The 18,753-nt window shown below is 40.2% G+C and overlaps 1 protein-coding gene across 2 annotated transcripts in view; it reads right to left on the bottom strand.

Moving 5' to 3' along the window:
• The window catches only part of LOC128371925 (spectrin beta chain, non-erythrocytic 1), a 35,949-nt gene extending 25,120 nt beyond the window's left edge, over nucleotides 1-10,829 (bottom strand). Inside the window, exon 1 of one of the 2 annotated variants that reach the window (XM_053332330.1) lies at nucleotides 10,669-10,829. In XM_053332330.1, the coding sequence (XP_053188305.1) occupies nucleotides 10,669-10,825 (157 nt within the window). In that variant the 5' untranslated portion in view covers nucleotides 10,826-10,829. Of the gene's footprint in view, nucleotides 1-6,057; nucleotides 6,680-10,668 lie in introns of those variants that run through there. The other variant, XM_053332329.1, reaches the window with a different exon arrangement.
• Nucleotides 10,830-18,753: the final 7,924 nt, after the last annotated feature.

The raw sequence follows: 18,753 nt of genomic DNA, 5'->3' as shown, positions 1-18,753 counted from the left end.
AAGTGACTATAATTTTCTATGGTGTGTTGTTCTCCATTGTTTACTAATGGCAGATCAGAACTGGTGGTTAGAAGAATTACTGAATGTTTCAAAAGCATATTTAGACATGTCCAGTCACTTTGAGCATGTTTGTCTCTGGTAGTAAGCTCTAAGTATATGTCAGGGCAGGGAAGTACTATTCTACTGTAGAAGCTGCTGAGCTTTTGCTTGCTGCTTCTTCCCTATTTATACCCCAAACAAGCTTGTGCACTGTTGATGATGATGATTATCTGCAGGTAATCTAACCAAATATGCCGCCAAACTTAATCCTGTCTGTGTGGCTCTTAGTAGCCAGGATCATGTTTTGTGATAACATGGAGACAATAAATCTGTGACCCAAGTCTCACGTACATCTGTGAAGGAAAATATCTCATCTATGCATCAAAACATTTCTCTGCAGTTTACAGTTTAAAGTTTAAGTTTATAACAAGTACACCATTGTACTGAGACCATGGTTTAAGATTTACTATTAAGCTGCTCATTTACAGATCTGTTTTCTGAAATTCTATACACCAAATGATTAATTGAAATATAGTCAGCGGATTACCAAAAGTAAAAATATTTGTTAGTTTCCTAGAAATCCTAGAAAACAAACGTCATGGAATTAAATACACAAGAATTAGGTTTGATCTGTTTTTCCCAATTCCTGCAAACAAATTTGTACTGTCAAAAATGTCATAATAATGCAACTGTTTCACTTTTTGTTTTAAATCACTGCACCAGACTTTGGTTTATTTCATGTCACAGTATGCAAAGAATCAAGATACAAGATGTCAGTACTGCTCCTTACCCACCGACTATGTCCTGACATTGATGAGATCTTGTTTGTTTGGCCATAAATGCATACTGCAGATTTTGACCATTTCTCGTTTTCCTAACCATTACTGTCAAACACACTGAACTGCTGTCTTGTGATTATTTCCTGACTCTTACAACACATAAGAAGAAAGCTAAAAAGAAATATAGATTACAGGCTGCAAATCAGTATGGGCTGCTTTCATCTTGTGTCATATCCTGCCCAGGTTATGCCTTCCTCCCTAGCCATGGGTTGAAATGGCCTTGGTGCATAAACTCTTGACATCCTGTCCCTCACCCACCCTGATCTTGCGTAATGAGTGCCTCTGGTCAACGTGTCCTCAGAAAGAATGAGTAAACTACTTCCATCAATCTGTCTGCTTTAATCTGCTTTAATGACCTTCTCTTGGACATTCCCACACAGACAAGATTATGGCATTACACCAAAGGATACAGAAAATTGCACTCTTCAGTGGCGGTCTGACTTCTCTCTTACTTTCAGCTTTAGTCTTTTTTATTTGGGAGACAAAATAAAATGAAAATAATAATTCTATATTTGCATCTGTGGCAAATAAACACAGCAAATACAGACGGCTGCACTACTACCTCTTGTTTTATCATAATTCAGAACATTAATGCAGTTTCAGTGAGAATGTATACAGTTTGTCTAATATTTCATCAAGAAATACTTTTGAAAATGTGACCATTTTTACAACCATAAAAACTGTATGTATTCATATAGTAGATCTTATCTGAGAACATATATAAAGGAACTTTGTGATATTGCAACATGAAAGTACATCTTCTGATAGTTAGTACAAACTCTTCCAACTCTATATCTCACATTCAAAATGACGGCTCAAGAATCTTTTTTTCAGACATCAGCTGTCAAAAGTGTTGCTGCCTGAGATTTAATGAGTAAACCTGATGCACTCATTTAAGACATCTTGAATTTTCGTAATTTTAGTCTGCTATTTGTTTTCATGATGTACTTGTCGCATATTGAGGGAAAAAAACTCAGAAACATAAAAAGCAGTTTCTAAACTTTGTGGTTAGTGGTTACTGTTCTTTACTGACACCAGTGGATGACTTGATCTGAAGGGTAACTGTGGCTGTGGTCTGTGAAACTTAATGGAAAACAAACCAAAGGGACAAACCATTTTGAGTAGTTCTAGGAGGGGGTGATAATTGTAAATCATGTTTCAGCAACAGGGGAAACGGGAAAGTGACAAAACGTACAGTGTGAAAAAAAAGTGCTTAGAGATGCTGTAGTTCTAAATATCAACAAAATAGAAGAAATGGCTTGACTCAAAATCTTGTAAATCAACTCCTTCAATGACTTTTAGAGTCACACATTCACACTTTTGACTTGAGGGTAAGAGTGGCACAAGCCACTTTAAATGAGTTAGTTTCACAAAAAGGCTTCAAAGTCAACATTTGCTTCAATTACTTGTAGATGTCACATGTCAACAGGGTTGTAGTGTAGCATTTCTGCATTTACATCAGGCCAATTGTTTGACATTAAAACAAAACTGAACAAGAAATGTGTGCACAAAACAAAGTGAGCAAAATACTGCACCTACAGATGCACATGCCTTCACATTTCCCTCCCTATAAAAGCGGAACTGCCCTTCCTCTGCTTATGACTTTCAAAGTAGGGCTGTGGTAAAACTGCCATCTTACCACATGTGGCATGGGTTATTTTTACACTCTTAACAGTTTGGGGTCACAAGCATAGAAATGTAATGTGTTTTGCAATGCATTTTCTTAACAGGTTTCTTCATATGATGAAAAAAACTGACGAGGAAATAAGTAAGAGAAGAGATCTCTTACAGCATTGTTCTTTTTCTCTTTCTGAAGGCAGTGAAGGTGCTGAAAGTACCCTTCAGGCCACGCCTCTCTGTGCCATCTGCAGCTGCAGGTGATAAGGAAGATGGGGGAGGAGAGGGTTGATCAAGGCCAATCCCATGAGACAAGAGACCAAAACAGGCACCTCTGAGCCATAACATCTGGTCACAAAAAAGGTGTGAAATGTCAACAAGACAGTAACTGCACTGTCCTGTTACACTTCCAAGTAGGAAACTGTCAATATTAGTCAAACTGTACAAACAAATGGCTTTGTGCGTGTTTGTGTTTGTGTGTGTGTGTGTGTAAGTAAAAGTGTGTGCATGTATGGTGAACCCTCACCAGGGTAATGTGACTCTGAGTCACAGCTGGAGGCCACTAGTGTGGAGCTTTTCACTTAAGAATTTCAAAAATATTAAGTTACAACATTCAATTCAGAGCGAGCTACTAGATTGAAACTTTATCCAAAATGTGACACTGATATCTTCCAGTATCAATTCAAATCATTAAATAAAGTGTAAGAACAAAATGCCTTTGACCAGGGCAACTAAGAAAAATAACTTGTCGTGGTCACTTCTCTGTTACACTTTAACAGAGAAGTGACAGACCAAAATGTTATCACAAAATTATCTGACAAAAAAGCATATTGGCAGCACTCAGCTAGACACTAAATGGCTGAAAACCCCTTACATTGTGCAATCGGAGAGGGTGTGTTTTAAGGGCCTTGAAACAAAAAAAAGTTCAGGCTGCATTGAAATGCTGTCTATTTGAATAAGGCTGTATGCTGCTGAGTGACAGTTCAAACTAAAGTCAACAGCAGATCACTCAGAGGGTACAGGTAGCCAGGACAGTGACCTTTTGGACCAGGACCATGGTCTCACCTAACTCACACCCTATTTGTGCAACGGGACATCAAACCAAACTTACAAACGCCTAGATCAATAACTGAAAATAAAATGCAACACCGCAGTTGTCCACTGCACTTTACATAGAAGAGACACAATAAGATTAAATAATATAATGAACATAAAGTTATTTGGGCCTCAAGATAAAATGCTGATAATCAAATAAGTAAAATATCAAATTATTCTCTTAACCAGTCATTATTTTACCTGTTAAAGTATGATGGGAGGGAAGGCTAAGAAAAAGGTAATCTAAAAACAGCATTATTCCCACCATCTCTCTTGGCCGTAGTTATATAGTTACTCGGTTTATCCTTTACCTGTTAGATATGATTTACCACTGAGTAAGATAATGCTAGATGTGTTCAGTGCTTTCCTCTTAGACCGATATGGGACCTGGAAATCCTTCACCCAATTCCAGCCTTGATAACTGTGTCTTTAACTGAGACATGTTCTCCACAAGTCTCTTTGTCAAAATGTAAAAGGCTTAACATGGACATCAACTGTATAGCTGAGGTGAAATTTTAGTCCAAAAAGACAAGTTGGCAAACACTGAACTTTCACACATTGCATAAGGAGATGACAAATAGTACTATCAGACACAAGGGACTAAAGCACACAAAACTATTTTGTGAATGCTTCCACTTGCATGACATGGTGAGATAATGACACCATGCAATGAATGTGCACATCATCTTCTTCATTCCAGCAGCCATCATGATTTAACGCAGGAGGGAGTGACACAAAGAATGAGCCTCAAGGGTAGTCAAACTGGAAATACAAGTGGGTGTTGTCAAAATGCATCAGAGTATGCCTGCCTGTGTGTTTATATTTGCAGGTCCATCAAGAAATAACCAACAAAGAACATAGAAAGGAAAGTATATGTATCCCACATACATCTGTTCCTTGTCTTAATTCCCTATTTATGTTCATAAATAGTCTTCCAGTCTGAATCAGCCTCATTTCACAATATTCTCGGTGAAGGGAAGTGTGCACAGATCCTGTCAGCGCAAATTTAGTGACTGATCTGTGACCCCTGAATTACACAAGTTGAAGGTTTTGTTGACTGACATGTTGAAAATTATGAGTAGGTATGTACCCAAAGCTTCTGTATGTGCAATGTTGCACTACTGGCTCTGACAATGGTGTAAATCTTGTGCTTTCTTTGAAGTACACTATCTGGTCTTCTGTCTTATCTCATTGGTGCTGTCACTTTGAAGGTGCAGATATGCATTATGCAGACAAATGCATGTATACACACCCTTTCAGCAGACCAATCTCTCCTGCAGTGCCAACAAATTGTTCAGTATGTTGTTCAGTATGTTAGCTGAAATATTGTTGGTCCGATACAAGAATGTCAAACATGCAGAGAACAGACTTGCTGTAAACTGTAAGACTCTGCTTTTCAGACAGCAACCAGGGAGGGACCGGAAACTAGCGAAACACTGAGCTTCATATACGCCACTGACTGACATGCCAGTTGCATGCACTATAGCACACACTCAGCTACTGCAAATACCTTACCTCGTGGCCTGTGACTAAGAGGTATAAAGCTCAAAGGAACGCAGAATGATACAAGAATGCTAACAGGTACACACCGTGATCAAACAAAACCTTTACATTGTAAAAAATGTTCCACGTCACACCCCAAGGAGATGGTTTGTTTTACCTTTTTTACTGTAATTTAACACGTATTTACAAATGTTGATAAAAATGTATAGTAGTTGATAAACTATTATATTACTACTCTGGTAGCTTAAAATGAAGTTTTATCTTATGTTTTAGCAAGGGCTGTTGTAACATAGATCATGAATATATCAGGACTTAAGTTTCGACATCATTTCCTAATACCTATATCACAACCAATGGCTTCTGTGATTTGTGTGTGGGACCTCACAGACCTCACAGGCTTTGGCCAGAGACAGAGCCGTGCATTGTAATAAGATAAAAAAAGGACAGGTGGCCCAGTAATCAGGTGCCAGACTGCTTTAGCGCTGAACTGAAGCCTACTGCACTTCTACCATAACTCTCTAGATTTTCTCCACTTTAAGCTGTAAAACACTACTGAAATGAGAGGGGAGTCTCTCCACTCTGTCACTTATACTACAAAAATTCTGAGCCTTTTTGGGACTCATTTACAACCTAACAACTGCTGAGGGGCTATCATTAGTGCTCAAGTCCAAAAAGTCCAAGTGTATTTAAATAAATAAATATTTACTTTAGGAACAAACAGTAGGATATGTGTTAAAGGCTAAAACTCATCATTCAAGGAGTCTTATCAATAACCTTTATCAATAACCTTTATCAGTAACCGTTTCCACAACCGACACAGCACAGAACTTGATCCTCTAACCTGTGACAGGACAACTGTATTCAAAAACACTGGCCGGGCTAACATAAACAAACTGCTTAATAAACGTAATATTAAACATTTCCAAAAGGTAATGGAATTTCCCTCCAAATTCACAGGTCTTACCTTGAAGCTGTTTAAACCTTCCTTCCAGGATGTTAGAGTATTGCACCTGATTAACAAATGCTGCTGGGGACAAACAAGGCTCTCTGTCTCTGTGGTCCCACTCCATGGCCATTCTGGGTTTCTCTCCTAAATATTCCTCTCAGATACAGAGTGAATGGGAGTTATCCTGCATAGCACAGCAAAGGAAATCTTTCCCACTAAAAAGGTATCAAATCCTTTAACGGGTTTTCCTGAAGATCAAGGTATTGTACATCCAAAATGCCTTGGTTTATCTTCCTCTTCCAAGATTCCCTCACTGCTGTGCCTCAGTAAGGCACAACACAAGCTTGAAAATGTTGCTGCCTGTTCTTTTCTTCATCTATTGTATCTTCCACGTTGTCCAATAAAAACACAGCGGTGAGTGCATGGGTGGAGGATTTCTTTCAAAGAGTAATTTCAAACAAAACTGAAGAACAAAATGTTCTCTCGTTTCACCTCCTCGTGTGAAGAATTCACACACTCGTAGCAGTAAAAACTTTTGGTTGCACTCCCTCAAGGTTATAGCAAAGGAACACTAGTGATTCCTTCCCTCCAAACCCTGAACAGGCATATGCTGGAGCAGAGCACAGCAGTGCAGGCTAGCCGGCCGTGGTCAGATAGCTGTGTAAACAAAGCCTGCTGTGCCGTCTGAAAATTGTGTCATTTGCATAAGGTGTGTTTGAGGGAGGAGCACAAAGGACGAACACAGTGGACGGATGAGGGTAGGGAGGAGGTGTAGAGGTGGACTAAACCATTAGAGCTCTTTGCTCTGTGTAACTTGAGGCGGATTATTCAACGTCACCAGCACTGGGGAGTGGCCTGCCAAGAAGGTACAGTCATGAAAGTCCCCATCAGATTTCATCTTCTTATCCCATGTCTGTGTGTGTGGCTCCCTCTTACTTCTATCACTCTCTAAGACAACATGTGATCCTCCTTTTTCTGTTCACGGGTTCTGCGTTAAGATAAGGTGTTAAGACAGGAAGGAAGTTGTTGAGAATATCTTTGCAGCACAACAACCTCTTTTCTGCCTCAACAAGATCTGAAATAATGAACCTGTGGTTAGGCAGGGGGTGGGGTGGAAGTGAGTCATTACTTATCTAAACAGTTATGAAGCTATACTGCATTAGCACATATAATGTCTGACTAGATTAAAGACAAATATCGAAATGATGTTTGGCAAACCTTGTTAACAAAACTATGTCTCTTGTTGGCTTCTTCATGTTTAATGAGGTAGATTTTTTTTTCCAACAGTGAAATTAAGCGATTGATTGCAACCAAACCAGACATGCAATTGAAATTAGACTTTGATTTTACAGTTGCTAATAATTATTTCTTTTGTCAATTAACAAAAGGAACATCATATCATGGCAACAGTAATAACAACGTTTTACATCGTACTTTAGATTCTCATACAGGTTTATCAGTGCACGACTTTTATGGTTGTGCTTCATAATGCAATACCAATAATAACGCTGTATTTAATCAAATCTATGAAATACACTACAAGATTGTTGTCAGCACAAATCTTTTAGATATATTGTTTAAAAAGTGAATAATTCAATGAATGGAGGGATTACACTTTCTTTCAGCTGTTAATTTAACACCCTGAAAAATGCAACTTTAAGACACAGTTACAGATGTAGTCAAAAAGCCTGCGTGTGCAAAGAAAATGACACTATAAACACAGTGAGGACTAAGGTCACAGCCTTTCTTACTAGCGGATGGCTTTTTGGTCTGGTCAGGGGGCAGTGGTAAAAAGGTCTGGTTGTTTTTTGATCTGTGTTTGTCCAGATGAGCAGGGAGCATCTGGATCGGTCTCATTAGAGGACCAACCGCCCCGGGACGTCTGTGTCTGGGTGTTTATGGAGGGGGATCGGACTAATGAGATCCAAAGAGAACACACTTCCTTCTCAGGCAATGCGCTTTGGTCACATGTGGTGAGAAATGAAGAGCAGAGAACTGATACTAAAGAGAACTGCAGTAATGACCATTTAAGAGTCCATTGGGAATATATCAGACATCATAATCCCAATTAACATGAGAGACAGACGTGATGGCAGGTTTGCGTGTCTGGTATTTGCAGATATAACCTATTATTTTAAGGCATTTTAATCCTTACACAACACTAACTTTCTGAATCTTGTGAAATATGATAAACACTGAAAGTCACTGCTAAAAAGGAGATGTGGGAGACACTCTTGTGTTGAGCAAAATGGAATTAATTATAATTAATGATGGTCTGGTGTGGTGAACAGACACAGACAAGAAACAGGAAAAGATAGAAGCTGCTGGGGGAGTAAGCACTAGCACAGGGAGAAGGGAGAGATCTACTGCAGACCATGTACATTTTATCCTTTCTACTGCTCAACCCTTTTTAAGGACCCAGGGGAGGGAGGGTGGCAGGAACATACACCAAACACTAGCAGCAAATATCTGATCCAAGGGGGAATCCCTGACAAGCAAGTAGGGTTGATTTCTCATGAGAGTGCTAGAATCACTCAAGTGTTACTCCGTGCATCTCAATGGCTGTATGTCACCAAAAATTACAGAGAAAAGCATCCTCATTGTATTAACCCACTGTTTTATCATGTCAAAGTCAAAAAGCCTTGCTCTTTCCTACTGTGGAGGCTTCCACAAGTTAATACATGTAATTGTTTGAGCGTGAAGCAGGGCGTTGCTTAAAAAAAGGCAAAGCTGCACTGCTACCCCCACAGTTTAGTAGATCAGATAAGTGGTTATTTATTCAAATTACAATGATTCCAACACAGGGGAAGCTCTTTACTGTGAAACAAGTGTCAGCCACTGCTGTCACGCCAAGAGTAAAATGATCCAAACTGACTGGAACAGTGTAAAAGATGGGAACCAGGAAATAAGGCTCATATTACAGGGAGAAAAGTATTATTGAAAGAGAGAGAAGTGTAAGTAAGAAGCAGCCTATAGACTGAAAAAAGGTTTTGACATCTGGGGAGAAGCTGTGAAAGGTGGGCAGGAGCTGGGCCTAGAGGGAAATAGTTGCTGCAGCATGTCAAAGAATGTGGACATCGAGCCTGTACTTGTCAAACTGAGATGGTATCACAAGTATTCACACGGGAGTGCACGCACACACACACACACACATTCTATGCTAGTCACACAAAGTGCACACACACACACACACACACACACACACACACACACGGCAGGTGACACACAGCAAATAGTATTACAGCCGTCTGTTATGGTCTATAATCATATGACAGCAAGATAAATAGTATCTTTAAAAACAGTGTAATGTCTATGCTATCAGACAGTGAACACTTAAAGTGTGTGTTCTGCTGGCGTGAAGAAATTAGTCAGTTGTATTTGTGAGTGAAATGAGGTTTATCTTTCAGGAATACTTTGACTACAGCAGTACTGGAAGATCATCAGAGTATGTGGTTTTTGCTGCCTGTGTGCGTGTGTGTGTGCGTGTGTGTGTGTGTGTCTTTGTGCCGTCTGGCCTGTTGCTCCCCTCTGCTGGGTTCTCTGTGTTACTACAACTTGTTTTGACTATAATCAATTGGGATTTTATCTGCAGAATGTGAAACCAGGAAGGTACAAAGTAGTTAAATAAACAAACGTGCACACAAACACGCATCCTTAAACAGCTAATAGAGCCATCAGGATTTTCACCTGGGCCACCTCAGTCTGAGCTTACAGCAGGATAGACTGGGCAGACTGCTTCAGCTTGGAAGGATGTCAGGACTGTCAAGGGTAGGCAAGTATAGTAGGGACTAAGGCAGTGTGCAGACTGGCATTATTTGACAAAACACATTCTCATTTGCTTTTTAATAAACTGTTATCCAGAAAAAGTCTAATCTGGGTAAACATTGTACACACATTCACATAATGATTAATTACGTGAACTGACGTCAGAGAACAAAGTAACATTTTGAACATTTGAGATAATTTGCTAATGTTTAAGCGTTGCAACACTGATGGAGGATTTTCACCACACCTGGACCCCAAGTCTTACCACCTCATTCCATCTGTGCTTATTGCTCTTGGGTGAACTGACTGTAAAGCTCCCTGGCTTTGTCCTCGTTTTGGAAGTATTTCTGTCTTGCCCTATAAAGAGACAATTGTGCCTTTTGGGACAGAAAAGAATTGAGTTTGTAACTCAGACTACAGAGCCTAATTAGATTTGAGCACATTTCTGTTAGTTTGAGATTTTGTCTCAAAATGTCTGTTTTTTAAAAGTCCTGTTATGTTATCATATTGGCCTAACCATAAGGAAATGAAACGGTATGTGTTTTCTTGCCACAGTCAAGAGACAAAAAGGAAGTCTTTAAAATGCTTAAAAACTTTTGGAACAAAATTTTGGTGGGCCTAAACTTACTGCCACTAAAAAGCTTGACACAGGTGTCAGTATGTGACTGAAAAACAGACGACAGCTGGAAGCTTTTTGAATATCAGCTGAACCCAACCCAATGTTACATACCGTTTCTCACGGATATGGTTAATTATGGGGGAAATGTATAATTATTTGTCAGTAACTTCACACCTACAGTCAACACAAGTGCATGTTGACACCATGTAAGTTTATACAATGTTGGCATTTGAAGTAAAACATACCTGCAAGAGCCTTAATGCGTGAGCGCTCGAAGAGGCGTGCTGAACTGTTCTCATTATCCCAGTCAGTCTCTGCTGCCAGGTCCCAGCGGTTGTTGATGTCATTATACTGCTGCTGGATCTCCAAGCTGTCAAAGTCCGTCGGCGAGATGGTGCTCATGGTGTCCAGGCTAGAGGAAAACACATCCAACCTGAAAGTCAAAACACAAAAACACATAAAGTCAGTGCATTCAGGGCAGGAGGTATTGCCTAACACCAGAAGCTTCACAAGACTGACCCTTGAAATGTTTGTGAGCTAATTTTTGGAAGATTTAATTTAGAAATCAAGCATATGAGAGATGATGGTCTCTAACATACGTCAGCAACTCTGTCCTCACAGCCTCACAGTTCCTCTCTAGTTTTATATGCTCAAATGACAGTCATATGCAAATAGCAGCTTGAACAGTACAACTGCCAGAGTGTGTAATGAGATAAAAACTGGGAGATAACTACAGCAACCGTCATGAAGTCGTTAAGTTAGCCGACCAATAATTGAATAGAGCTGCTCCTGAAGGCCAGAGCAACTCCAGTAATCTTATTTTAGTTTCAGTGTTGAAGGCAGAAAAAACTTGAACCCTGATTAGATCTCCACTCGCACATGGACAAAACCTATAAAGCTACATCAACACACACACAAACACAAAATCATGATATGAGAAACCCAGCAAGCAAACCCACAGCACACACACAGCTGCACACTGCATTAGTCCTGGCTTTTACTGGCAGAATCAAAGCCTTAATATTGATATTTTTATTGGATTTGTGCAGCAACATTTTAGGATGCCTGCTGATGCTTTCAGAAGATATTTTCACTGAACAAAGTTTTCACCAGAAATCATTAGTCATGTGGATATGCCCTTAACTTATTTATTCCTTAACAGTCAAGAAAGCTTAGAAATGCCTGTCTGTTAACTGAAGACAATTTTAACAATTTCACAAAATTACACGGACCAAAATCCCCAGATAACATGCAGCTTATGTCACAATACTGTTATTAAATCAATGTATCATCCAGCTGTGCTCTGGTGCTTATTCTGGAATATTAATAAAAATTATATCATGTTGCTACTTTCACTTGTTCCTCTAAACATTAGATGCTTGTGGCATTAATGTGTGTTGTAAAATATATAACAGTGTTGAGACCTGTAGTGGTCAAAAATCCTTTAATCAAACACTTTAACTCTTCTCTTCTTCGTCTCTGTTCTTGCACTCACTGCTACTCATATTCTGCTGCTTGAACTAATTCAGCATCCAGGTATAGAAACAAGAGTACTGTCATTTGGCCACAAGAAGGTCAATCCTCCCCCCTTTCTCTGATTGGCTGAGTCTCTGTAATTTGCAGAGGAGCAAATGCATCTTGTTGATCATTAAAATGAATGAAGTACAAATTACTTTAAAACTGCTCAAGATACATTTTACATTCATGCTAATATGTATGTACATGCAAGTCTGGCACAGATAGCTTCTATAGGTCAAATTCAGTAATCTACTACCCACTACAGTACAGTAAAATATTATTTCATAATAACATTGTATCCCTGCCTTCAAGTAAATTATTGTGGTATTATTGTTAGATCCTAAACGTGTCAGTGTTAATAGCTGACAGCAGCAGTGAAGATACAATCTGATATTATTATACAAATTAAGATAAAAATACACCACATCTGAACAGAGGATATACTACACAGAACATCACATCTCAAACATGTGTTGTCACATTGCTGCATATGACCAAACATATCCTGTAGTCAGTATTAGGCACTGACACCCAATGGGAGATTTAGAAAAAAGATTAACCCCCCAGCCCCTCACTCATCACCCTACCTCCCACCACAGAGACCCATTAACAAGCTGAAGCCATTTGTTTAAGAGCATTGAACAGATTAATCGACTAGGTTGAGGAGTCAGTTTGCTAATACCTGTTAGTTTATCTTTTGTTGTGTCTGGTGGCTGTAACTGACTTCAGCAGCAAGCCAGGATATTAACGCTGGGGTCGTGGAGGAGGTATTTCAAGGTCTAGCAGACCGTGTGCCCTTTTCAAGGTTCAATTCAATTCAATTCATTTTTTTGAATCCATGGAAACTGTACTCTTCACATTTTATAATGTTTATAATGTTTTATATAAACTGTCTCCTTCATGTGTGGCATCCGGTCTGTTAGATGACATTGTGCGAAAGAAAGGAACAAACAAGATGGTCCTCTAGAGGAGATGAAGTAGGCCACATAAGCAACACATCACACATTATTTAGGCTATAAATCCAGAATCGATATCTATCAGTACCGTATACTGCCAGCGTACAGCTGGGTCGGACCCATTTCTTTTCACTATATCATATAGTGTGAAAGACATCAGCCAACAGCTTCATTGACTCGTCTTGGATCCATGAGGCTAACCGAATACGCTGGGCTTTGTTTTTAGATGTGACTTTATCAATCATAGAAGCTGACACTTTGTTAAAATCATTGGTAGCTAAGTCTACTATGTAGTGCAGCATCTACAATTAACACCAACATATCATGTAAAGTAGTAATAAAAAAAAAAAGTGCAACTTCTTAAGACTCTGACAACTAATTTCTCAAATATCAACAAACCCCAGCACTGTCCATCATCTCGCCCCTGAAGAGCAGCACATTGTCAGGCCAAGTCAAACAAGTCACACACATTCCTGCTATAAAAAAATAAAACAAAAGCTCGGCAAATCTTATTAGGGACAGATTAAGAAGGGCTGGGAATAGAAACTAAATGCAGGGATTAAAGAAGAAGGCTTGAGAACAACGCCTCCACACTGCCCCCCCACCCTGTCACCTCCACACTCATTGGCACCCCGGGAGTTGGCTGTTGAACCCACTGTGCAGTTATGTGTATCTGTTTGTGTGTGTTTGTATGTGTTTGTATAAGGTAGGTAGTCAGGTTGACTCTTACCTTTGTTACATTTTTACACATTTTTTTGTTTAGGTTAAAATGTTATTAATAAGGTAATAGCACTCTAAAATGTTAGAGAGATCCACCAGACATAGAAACTCATCATTATTCTATTCTCATATGGTTCTGTGAAAACTATGACCAATCATATCATTCGGTCCAAATGATATGATTGATGCCCTTCCGCATCATGTAATCACACGCGCACCCCCACCCGGAAGAGACTCTGTTGTGGATCCACGGCATTATAATACATCATTATAATACATCCATGATCCACGGACATAGCAGTAAACAGACAGTAGTGACTGATAATGACCGACAAAAGCGGGCCACGGCTTCCACCTCCAGCCACTCCCACGGGGAAAAAGAAAACTATGTCTATATAACTATATCTTCACTATTGTTTGGGGGGGGGGGGGGGGGGGGGGGCATAGGAGGGAGGAGGGGTTGTTGTTTTTTCAACATGCTGAGTGAAGTGCAAGAAAGGTAGGAGTCTCTTTAATTAAAAAACAAACAGACAGGCCTACACCATGGTGTGGTGCTGCTAACAAAGAGCTAGCTGGTGAGACTTCCACGCAGCTTAAATCACCAAAATGACACCACATGGAAGCAGCCTCCACAAAGAGGACACACTATCCAGGGCAGGCCTGGCAGCGATGAAGTCTCTGTGTGTGGGAGTGGACCAAGGCAGGGGGGTGGAGGGGGCAAGACCAGTGAGGTCGGCTCAGCCTCTCCTTGTTGTGAGTATGAGGAGGCTCGGCTCAGTGTCTGCGCTAATCGCTCCTCAATGGATCAGACAAACAATCCCCTGACCTACTATGCAACCTACTGTACTCATCCTCCCACACACACACACACACACACACACAGATCTACGACCTATTACACCCCCCTACCACACACACACACACACACACACACACACACACACACACACACACACACACACACACACACACACACACACACACACACACACACACACACACACAAATCCACCCAGCATGTGACCATAAAGTGTATCAGCATCCAGCACACAAAATGGGTCGGTTCAACACCTACAATCATGCAAGCCTGACTGATGTCCGATCCTCCCCCCGGACCAGAGAGAAACCAAATCAGAGAAAAGCTCCTAAATAGCTGTATTCCTGCTCAGCAAAGAGGAAAAGGACTGAAGTACCCTCTTAAGTCCAGTATTCTCCATACACTGAAAAAACTGGAGTCATCAGATGTTAGCCCCGAGCTACTGCCGTGCAACTCACGACAATACAGCTCAGGAAAAAACGGCAGACAGCCAGATGTGGCATAAAGGGGGCATAAAGGAGGGTCCATGAAAGAAAATCCCCTTGAAGCCTAATCCACAAACACGTAAGAAGAGACACACATTAATATAATGAATGATTTATAATCTGTCACACATCCTTTATATGTCAATATGCCTTTGAAAATCCATTTTCTTATCAATTACCATTGCATTTGAAAAAAAGGACAAGCCAAAAATAATAGAAAAGATATTACTGTCATAATCAGTCCATTCAGTCAGTAGTCCGGTCTACTGCAGGCCTGAATGGACACAATGCACTGAACTGAAGAGGACTTGATAATGATTTCATGAGCCTATGTCTTTAATATTGATACAAACAAGACAATAACACAACTCAAAATAGAAGGACATGTGACCGTTAAGAAGAATAGGACTTCTGAGAAAGGGAAAAATGAAAGTGGGACACCTAGGAGTGCTTCAGGGCTAAAGCCCAGCGTCTGACCCAGCAGACACACATCAGGCTATCATTCACAGCAGACTGACACAAGCTAGGAAAGCAGGGCAGAGCCGGCGGCACGATAGGCAGCGCCACCACCTCTTTCTGTCTCACTCTCCATCATCCCTCCTCCCCTCCCGGAGCTGGTTCACTTCGCCCAGCTGGTCCGTTTGTCACAGCACCCATTAATCAGGGACAGAGAAAAAGAGAAATAGAGCCTACAATCAGTCGCCTGCAGGGAATTAGGCCTGTGCACATTAGCCAGCCACTGAGCATCAGGGGAGGGTACACACACACACACCACTCCCTATACTGCCAAACAAAGGAGTGTTAAGCTGCCACACCACTCCAACCGAAAGCCATCACAAATTTAAGCTTGACTATTTCTAAAAAATGGAAGGCAGGGAAAAGAAATGTGTCTTGAATTCTCTGTCTGAGGAAAACTGAAGTCACGTTAAGTATGATGCTTATTCATAAGACATGATTATTATGCAACACGAATGCTATGCAGTCCAAAACTTCACATACACTAATTTTAATGAGGTAAAGCTGAGGTGACGCTCTGTGTTGCCCCCAATCAGCCTGCCTGTAACACTCAGACGAGTCTGGAGGGTAGGGAGGCAGATCCCAAAATGCAGCGCACAAAGCCGGCCCCGCCACACGGGCCCCATACAATGGAGGAGTCAGCAGAGAGTTGAGGCCAGCCGTTCAAGCCTTTCCTGTTTGCAGAGATGAAACAGCCAGAGACACACATACATTAGAGGCCCCTCCACAGGCGGCTGATCCTGGCCTGAATGCCCCGCTGAATAGGGCAGCAGAGGTCCTTTGTTGACCTGTAGCATCACATTCATCAAACACTCAAGCGGCCAGCATGCCCTCCATACACGCAGATGTAGACATGTTACTTTGGTGCAATACAATGTTGTCTCATCTTGTTTTTGATTGCCATTTAAATACAATTAATAAAAAACTATGAAAAAACAATTGTAGGAAAATATACATATGATCTTGAACAATTTAATCAAAATGTGACAAATTTCTCATCAATCCAGAAATAAAAACAGTAAGGTTTCAATGTATAATGTCACATTATACAGAGTATCACTATATAGATGACCCCCATGGACAATGATAAAAGCATGAGAATCTGGTCTGTAAACAATGTCTGTCCAACTGGTCATATCCAAATGAATTAAATTGTATTTTATTCAAAAAATTCTTCCTTGCGCTCTAAATCATCTGAAATACAGTCAAAGTCACACATTCAATCTTATTTAGTGTTTCTTCTATGAATCAGTGCATCACTGATACATCATAGGTCAGTGGGTCAAGGCAAGCTGCACTTGCTTATTGCTGTCAATGAGAGACATGAGTAAACTATCAGAAGTGACATTTCATGAAGAATAATCTGTAATAATCCCACTGATACAAATAATGTGCATCTCAATAAAAAATATGCGGCATCGCTTTACAGTGGATTTGAGGTAATGCAAACGTTACAGTGGCTACTAATCCTGTCCTGCATCTGGTTCTGATAAGACCTGGCTTGAGCTTGAGCTTTGAAGTACATTTGGCTGGAAGTCACAATAGAAGCATCAATCTCCAGGGATGCCAGAGATTCAAATTTAAAACATGAATGAAATATTCACGCAGATCAGGCTAACCCACCGTGGACTCGTTCTTTGCCATTTACAATACACACAAGACCGAGTGTAAGAATACCGTCAGCCTGGTTACAGGTCAAGGACTCAAAGAAGGCTTACTTCAAGTGGTCTGCTTATGTCTGTGTGTGTGTGGTGATGTTAATAAGAGATATATATTCTTGTTTTTTTTTCTGGTCTCAAAGTCTTTTATGCATATTCGATTAGTCATACTGCCAAGATCCAAATCAGAAACGTTAGAGAGATATTTCACTGTCAGACTCCTGAGGAGGTGTGCAGCACTTTGTGACCCTGTGAAGCTTCAGCGACTGTTCAGATTTTCTGCCCTTGTAAGAGTTCAAGGTCATAACAGCAAGAGTTAAATTTTGGCTTTGAAAATCTAATTTGGCATTGGAAAAAAAACCTGAAGTAAAAAAGGAAACACTGGGCGCGCAGGTGGTCAAGTGGTTAAGAGCGCATGCCACGTACGCAGCGGACCCTGGTTCGAGTCTTGGCCGGCGGATCTCTGCTGCATGTCAAACCCTCCTCTCTCCCATGATTTCCTGTCTCATTACTGTCAATAAAAGGTGTCTATGCCGGGGGGGAAAAAAAGGAAAGTCACTGGTTTTCTGTTTCCAATTTCTGTCAGCACTTTGGTGTACAGGAGGGCTTACATTACCCAGCATACCTTGTGGTCCAATAACTTTTGGATATCCAAGGGCGATGACATCACAGTGGAGATTCTGACTGGACAGAACAACAACAGCGTATTAAAATGAAAACTATTGGAGCAAAACATACAATAGTCTGGCTCAAAATCTCCATGATGCTATCGCCCTCAGATATCTTCATCAGACCACAAGGCATACTGGGTATTGTAGGCCCCATGTCAAAACACAGTAAAGAAAGTTGAATCTGAAAACCAGCGACACTGAAAATAAACTTACATTAAAAAACTAAATACAAATAATTAAATAAACATAAAATAAGATACTAAAATTCTAAGACTATAACTTTTTTCGAAGACAATCCTTTTTTCAGTGCCAAAACAACAATTTAACAATGAGTGTTTCCTTTTTTAGTGAAGGCTTGGTTTTCATAGCCAAATTTTATTTTCGATGCCAAAATTTAACTGTTGCTGTCCCCACACAAGAGACACTGAACATAAACCAAACCCTTGAACTAATCTTAAAAGAAGAGTGTTTATTGATTCATACTGTTCTATAAATATAGCTTTTATAGTGCGGGCGGTGCTGCATTTACATAACATTTGAAAGATCTCTGAGAAATCAGCCATGTTTTCCATACAGCTGTGAGGTTATGTTCAGCTCATGGCTGCTCAGAAATGTCCCAATCACTCCTTCATTTTTTCTCAGTCAATTTTCATGATTAAAAATGGAGAAGATGGGTTGACTTCCCTCTCCCTGAACTACAGAGCATTTAGCTTAGAGTGTTACACACTTCCGCACTCTCTCATAGGTTTGTAGCCAATGAGCCCTGAACTACTAGGCTCTAAGTTTTAAGTTAATGAGGTCAGACTCACACCAGAGATGGTTTGGCTAGTATTCCCAAAGGAATGTTATTATTCCTAGCGTTTATTATTATTATTATTATCATTATTATTATTATTATTATTATCATTGTTGTTATCAACATGATGCAGCAAAGACTGAGTTCAGCAGTTTGTTCAGAATTAGCTGTAAGATGAATTTCTTTCATTTT

Source organism: Scomber japonicus, chromosome 13 (genome assembly GCF_027409825.1).
Source record: "Scomber japonicus isolate fScoJap1 chromosome 13, fScoJap1.pri, whole genome shotgun sequence".
In the NCBI taxonomy this organism is placed as follows: domain Eukaryota; kingdom Metazoa; phylum Chordata; class Actinopteri; order Scombriformes; family Scombridae; genus Scomber; species Scomber japonicus.
Note: the sequence above shows the minus strand (reverse complement) of the source record. Positions and strands in the feature narration are given on the sequence as shown.